This window comes from Quercus lobata, chromosome 11, assembly GCF_001633185.2.
Source record: "Quercus lobata isolate SW786 chromosome 11, ValleyOak3.0 Primary Assembly, whole genome shotgun sequence".
Taxonomy (NCBI): domain Eukaryota; kingdom Viridiplantae; phylum Streptophyta; class Magnoliopsida; order Fagales; family Fagaceae; genus Quercus; species Quercus lobata.
Genome location: NC_044914.1, coordinates 33,592,195 through 33,598,753, shown reverse-complemented (window position 1 = coordinate 33,598,753; position 6,559 = coordinate 33,592,195). Strand labels below are relative to the sequence as shown.

At 37.1% G+C, this 6,559-nt stretch overlaps 1 protein-coding gene across 1 annotated transcript; it reads right to left on the bottom strand.

Annotated features, from left to right (window-relative positions):
• Positions 1 to 1,905: 1,905 nt before the first annotated feature.
• On the bottom strand, positions 1,906 to 5,946 carry LOC115967576 (RNA pseudouridine synthase 4, mitochondrial). The gene is made up of 10 exons (XM_031086696.1): positions 5,501 to 5,946; positions 4,979 to 5,050; positions 4,732 to 4,872; positions 4,597 to 4,644; positions 4,423 to 4,503; positions 3,866 to 3,976; positions 3,648 to 3,749; positions 2,740 to 2,851; positions 2,424 to 2,470; positions 1,906 to 2,314 (listed from the first exon to the last, which is right to left on the bottom strand). The coding sequence occupies exons 1-10, from the start codon at positions 5,930 to 5,932 to the stop codon at positions 1,964 to 1,966; spliced, it is 1,497 nt and encodes a 498-aa protein (XP_030942556.1). The 5' UTR covers positions 5,933 to 5,946; the 3' UTR covers positions 1,906 to 1,963.
• Positions 5,947 to 6,559: the final 613 nt, after the last annotated feature.

Here is a 6,559-nt window from a genome sequence, read left to right as displayed (position 1 = left end):
TTAATCTCAAATTTTCTGGAAGTACTTGAAGTGAAAAAATATGAGAAATACCTTGACCTTTCGACTGTGGTAGGGAGGAATAAAAAATGAGTCTTAATTATATAAAAGAACGAGTTTAGAGCAAACTCCAAGGAGTGAAGGAGAAGCTATTGTCTCAAGTGGGTAGAGAGATTTTACTCAAAGCTTTGGTACAAGTGATTCTTACATTCGCCATGAGTTGCTTCAAACTATCTTTGGGCCTATGTGACGAGATTGAGGCATTGATTAGAAAATTATGGTGGGGACAGAAGGGTGAGCAAAGGAAAATCTATTGGAAAAAATGGGAGATACTATGTAAGCCTAAATGGGAGGGAGGGATGAGGTTCAAAGATTTGGTGAAGTTCAATGAAGCAATGCTGGCTAGAGAGGTTCGGAGATTACTAAATGATCATAACTCTCTCTTCTATTGAGTCTTTAAAGCTAAATATTTTCCTAGAGGGTCGATTTTTGAAGCCTCAGCATCCTCGGGTTCTTATGCTTGGCAGAGTATATTAAAACCCAGGGAGGCGATTTCGGTTGGTATGAGGTGGAGATTAGGAGATGGAAAGAGAATAAAAATTTACATTGACAATTGGCTGCTGGGTAGTGGGTCTGCCAAGGTTGTATCACCGTGTGTGCCTGCTTTGGAAGGAGCCAATGTTGATTTTCTGATAAATCCTGATACTGGTACGTGGGACTGCAATCTGATTGACCAACACTTCCTGTGGTTTGAAGCACAATGGATAAAAGCCATTCCCCTTTATGTGTCGAGACAGGTGGATAGTTTAATTTGGCCCTGGTGCAAGAATGGCGAATACTCGCTTAAAACTGGGTATCAGCAGCTGTGTGAGGATGAAGGGAGTGGTGATGCATCAATTTCATTAACTTCGTATCAAAAGAAATTCTGGAACCATATTTGGAAGCTTAGAGTACCAAATAAAATTTTAACTTCTCTTTAGCGAGTTTTCTCTGAAGCTTTACCTACTAAGGAGAATTTGAAGAAGAAAAAAATTCTGGAGGATGCTAAGTGCATTGCTTGTCTCACAGTGTAGGAGTCTACATTTCATGCCATCTGGGGTTGGAAATACTACACCAAATCTGGAATCCATTCTTCAGCTGGATTCGAACAAATTTTCCAGGTTTCCAGGATGTTCAAGAGCTAATCCATTTGGTTATTCAATAGTCTCGCAAATTGGAATTGTTTGCTATTGTGGCGTGGTTCATTTGGTCTCGTAGGAACAGATTTTGAGACTTAAAATGAAGTGTGCCTGGCCCCTGACAGAATTTTTGAAGCAACACGAAGCTACCTTCGAAATTCCAGCAGAAGTTTCCAATGCACATAGCTAAGCCTTTACCGGGGGTAATCAATTTGGAGACATCCATTGGGTGATATGATAAAACAAATTATGATGGGGGCAATGTTTGTAGAATTAGATGAAGTGGGAATAGGAGTTGTAGTTCGCGATGCCAATGGAGAAGTGCTAGCGGCATTATCTGAGAAAATTTCCTGTCCTTGTTCAGTAGAGGTTCTTGAGGTTTTAATTGCAAGAAGGGCAACTCAGTTTACTGTGTAGCTGGCATTCATCATTCTATTTTTGAAGGGGAATCTGAGGTGGTGTATAATGCACTGAAGGCAACAGATTGTGGCCATCCCTCAATTGGTCAGTTTGTTAAAGACGTTTTGTCTATTACAAGTTCTCTTAGAACTTTTTCTCTCGAACTAGGCAGCAGGGCAATTGTGTAGCCCATGCCTTAACCAAGAGAGCAAAAGTTTCTTTTCTGTTGTTAGTTTGGATGGAGCATGTTTCACCTGACATTTCTTAGTTTGTTGTTTCTGATTTTTCAGCATCTTAATAATATTGCTTAGTCTTTTATCTCAAAAAAAAAAAAAAAAAAATTCAAATAATGATTACTAAAAAAACAAAAAGAACCAAAATAATGTAGCTCAAGAATTTAGAATGTCCCAACTTCTTTGCATATGTGAAGGCAAAGGAGCAACCAACTCGAGGCTTTCTACTTCAGACAGATCACAGTCTGAAGAAAACTGCACATTTTGTAAAGCCTCTGACACATTGGGCAATACCATTTGCTTGCAATGAAGATGAAGGTGAGGGTGCTTCTCAGAGATACTTCCACTCTCCAAATCAAGGCCAAATGGAACGGTCTTCCCCTTGGTAGGATTCTCATTTGATTTCATTGAACAAGGCAATTGTTTCAAATTCCTATGAGCTTGCCATCCATATTTAAGGTCTCCAACTATCGGTGTTCCCAATGCCTCAGCACAATGTACTCGGAGCTGTATTTGCCATGAGGGAGAAAAAGGATTTTTGCAAAGAAAATAATGAGTCAGAGACCAAGGAGACAAAAACACATTCAATTGTGAAGCATTTAGTTCTTATCCATACCTGGTGCTTTCTACCAGTGAGAGGAGAAAGCTCTAGCCATGTGAAACCTGCATAATTATCACTTGCATAAGAAGCAGGTACAACCGTACAAGACATATGCCACAACAAAAAACTTCTTGAAGAAGAATAATCGAGATAGTCAATGATGTCTTCTGATAAAGCATTGCAAATGCACTTTTCTGAAGATTGTCCAAGTTTCTGACCATGTAAATGATTTTCAATGCTCACTCTCAGTATAAAGAAGTTAGAGAGAGAGAGAGAGAGAGAGGGGAAATGAAGCTCAATGAATAAAATTGTAATGAAGTTTATTGCTAACCATGACACGAAGATTTAATCACTTGATACTCTGTTATTGCAAGCTGAGCTGACATATTTTGGGGATTATCAATGATTGTGATCCTATCAGATTTTCCATTGTCCACCACCACCTGAATACAATCACAGTAAAATAACAATAATAATAATAATAATAATAATAATAATAACAACAACAACAATAAGTAAATGATAACAATTTTCATTGCAGATGGTTATTATTTTGGATTGAAAAATATAAATCTAATTCTATTGACATCTCATAGGCTGATTGAGTAATATAGTTGTGCCCAATCTTTTGTAGGACCATGTCCTTTAATGAGTCATGGGCCCAAATTTACTGAGGTAAAGTACTAGCATATGCAGTATAGCAGCATGTTCAATGCAGTTTGGTGATGCTTAACCAACTGGACCTTCCTTTAGTGAGGTATCTCTTATGTGGTGTCTGCATGACTACAAACCATTTCCAACAACGAACCATATTTCTATCTCATATTCATTCATCAGTTACATAATTGTTTATTGCATGTGGCAGTTAGTTTTGGAAATTTAAAAAATTAAGATGCCTACCCAAAGCAGAGTTAGAATAATCATTTGGTTTATGGACTGTTTGACTTCCATGTCACTGGATGGCTTAAAATTTTCTGATCATTTTTACTGGCCCAACATGATTTCACGAGTAAAGACCATTTAGCTGCAGACATGGACAATTCTAAACGTGACAAATGTCCAATAAGATTATTTCAAGAGCCCTACAGCTAAACAACAATAGATAGCATTCCAAATTTAATTGTGCCACAAATTGGTAAAGGCCATGATTGAATGGTATAAGGAAAAGAAAGCTTTACAACCTATAGGTTTAGAGACAAATAAATCATAAATTCAAATCAATAGCTGTAAGGAATCTACCTTCCCTAATGGGGCGGAAATTAATCCCTTTGGACGTCTTGGAGACCCAATGACAAGTGCCCAATACTTTCTTTGCAGGATTCTTTCTTCATTGTCAATGTCCTTGAGATGAATTACATATATCAGGTTGAATTATTACCAACTAATTGTAATGCTCTTCCTGTGAACATGATAGGATTCTGAAAAATGTGCAAACGTAAGAATAGACATTTACTCACATCTTTTGCGCCACAAGTTTTCTCACGAAAGATGGAGTGTAGAACTGTCGCACTAATTTGTGTCCTCCCCAACACCAAGATGCCACTACTATCTCTATCAAGTCTGTGAACCTATAAAAGATGTTTCTTGATTATAACCCCCCAAAAAAAAAAAAAAAAAATTCTAACCACTTCTGTGCAATATATAGTATAATGCCCAAGCACAGATCCCCTCCCCCATCTTTTTTTCAACTTTTGAGCTCGAAAGGATTTGAAATGTGGATTTTTCCCTTCAACTCCTTAACCATACAAATAAAAGAATCATAATTTTCTCCAAATAGCAATTCTGTTGTAATTTAATACAACAACTTCCATTTCTGTAACCAGCTGGACCCTAATGATTCAAGATAAGGTGAGCTTCTATTGTATTGCAATACAAAGAAAAGAATAAATCAACGTATGTTGAGGACAAGAAAAAAAGTAACTTGTGATATCTAAAGCTATCCCCATGATAAAAGCTGCACAATCCATGTTAGAGACGAGAAAACCATTCATGGAAATTTCACTAGGACACTCACCAGCCGAGGAGGTTCGGAGTGGTCATAACTTAAACAAGCAGCAGCGAGTTCATCTAAACTTGTTTTGATGCCTATGCCACCCTGTCCAACATAAGCATCAGCCAAACTTTAAAAATTAACACCTCAAAGTCCAAAAACCAGAAAAGAAGTCCAAAAAAATACATTAAAGCTTACCTGAACAGCCATCCCGGGAGGTTTATTGACAACAACAATGGCTGGATCCTAATTTTCAAAAAGCATACCGAGTCACACGTTGGAAACCCAAGGAAAACAAAAACAAAAACAAACAAAGGAGTCAAATTTGAGAACCTGATACAACACAAGACTGCGAATAAAGTTAACTTCTTCCTCATTGCAATACAACTTTTGTTTCTCAGAGGGAACCTCTTGTTTAACGGTAATAGGAAGAAAGATTCGATCTCCATCGTTCATTGAGTCCTTCGCTGCCACCTTTTAATAATTCTATTTATATATCAGAAACAAAATTGATACTAACACAGTTACACTATGTTTAATCTGAATGAGTAACAAGTAACAGGCATTGTATTAGAGTTACCCTTTTGAGACTACGTTCTTGTACTTGAGCACCTACATCAGTACTTTCCATAGTATTGGATTCTCTCCGTACCTGTTAGAAATCAGCTTTTTAAATTTCAACTACTAAACTCAACAAATTTCAGATTGGGCAAAAGGTATAGTAATAAATCCAATACGCAAAATTATAAATCAAACTCTCCAACTTTGTCCAAAATTCAATTCTTCAATTTTATTCAATGTAGTACCATCACATTATGCCCTTAGGTTTCCTAAAAACTAGACCTGTAAATGAGGTAAGCTGAGCCAAGTGTTACAAATCAGACTTGTTCATTTAATTTTATTTCAAGTGTGACCAACCTCGAGCTCAATACTAAACAAGATTACATGTTCAAGTTTGGTTCATTTTCTTGTCCAACAAGCTCAGAGTTGTTCATGAGCTACTTTATTAACTTGTTCAGCTTGAGCTTGGTTTGTATGCTAAACAAACAAACATAAACAAGTAATTTAGGCTTAAAAAATATATATATGGGTAAAGAAGGACCTGTCTGAGACGAAAGAGTTTCTGAACAAGGCTTCTGGGTAGGTCTGGACAGCACTTAAGGACCCATTTGAGTGCTGTGGTTGAAACATCGGCTTTTGATTGGGAGCTGCGAGCGGAGAGTTCTTTGCCCAAAGCGGCGGCGTTTAGAGTTGGAGTGAATGGAAGCAAAGTGAACCATTTGCCGTTGTTTTTGTTGTTGTAATGTTTTGGCTCTTTGGTGGTGGAGGTGGTGTAGTGGGAGTGCAACGCGTGTATGGCTGAGATGCAGAGTCTAAGGCCGCCGTGTGCAGTGGTGGAGGGTGGGGATCGGAGGTTTATGAGGCGGAAGAAGGTGGGGTCCACCATAGTTGGCGGAGGAGTTGGGGGTTTAAGTGGAGGATGAGAAGTAGAAGAAGGGTTTAAGTAACTGGAGAATTTGGGGGTGGTTTTCATGGCCCAGCTTGGTTTCAATGTGATTCAGCAAAAAAGTTTGGTTTATAAATGTGGGCTTGGCTCGTCCTTGCTAAAAAGCTCAGGTTGGTTATTCAGCGAGAATTGAGAAAGCTCATTCGGTTAAGGCTCAGAGTGGGCTGGGCTTAAGGCCTAAGAATACAATTGTAAGTTGTAACCTTTCTTTTGGATGTACAAAAGGAAAAGGTGCTTGCCTTGCATTGAATTTGAATCACAATCATAGATTCATAATTATTAAACATAAACTTAGCCCAACATTGACCCAATCTATAAGTTGGTCATTGGGTTATTGGTTAAACTATATAGTTAAATAATTAACTTAAATATATAAGTTTGAGAAATCATAACTTAAATATATAAACTAAAAAATAGGCATATCTTGGGTTATTGGTTAAACTATATGGTTAAATAATTAACTTAAATATATGAGTTTGAGAAATCATAACTTAAACATATAAATTAAAAAAGGCATATGTTTAAATTAAGTAAGTTATTATAATTCGAAATCAAGGTTTCACAATAATAGAGCAGTTTTTTTTTTTTTTTAATTTTTAATTTTTATTTTAAGATAAGAGTTTAGGAGGTAGGTACATAGACAAAGAAATGCAT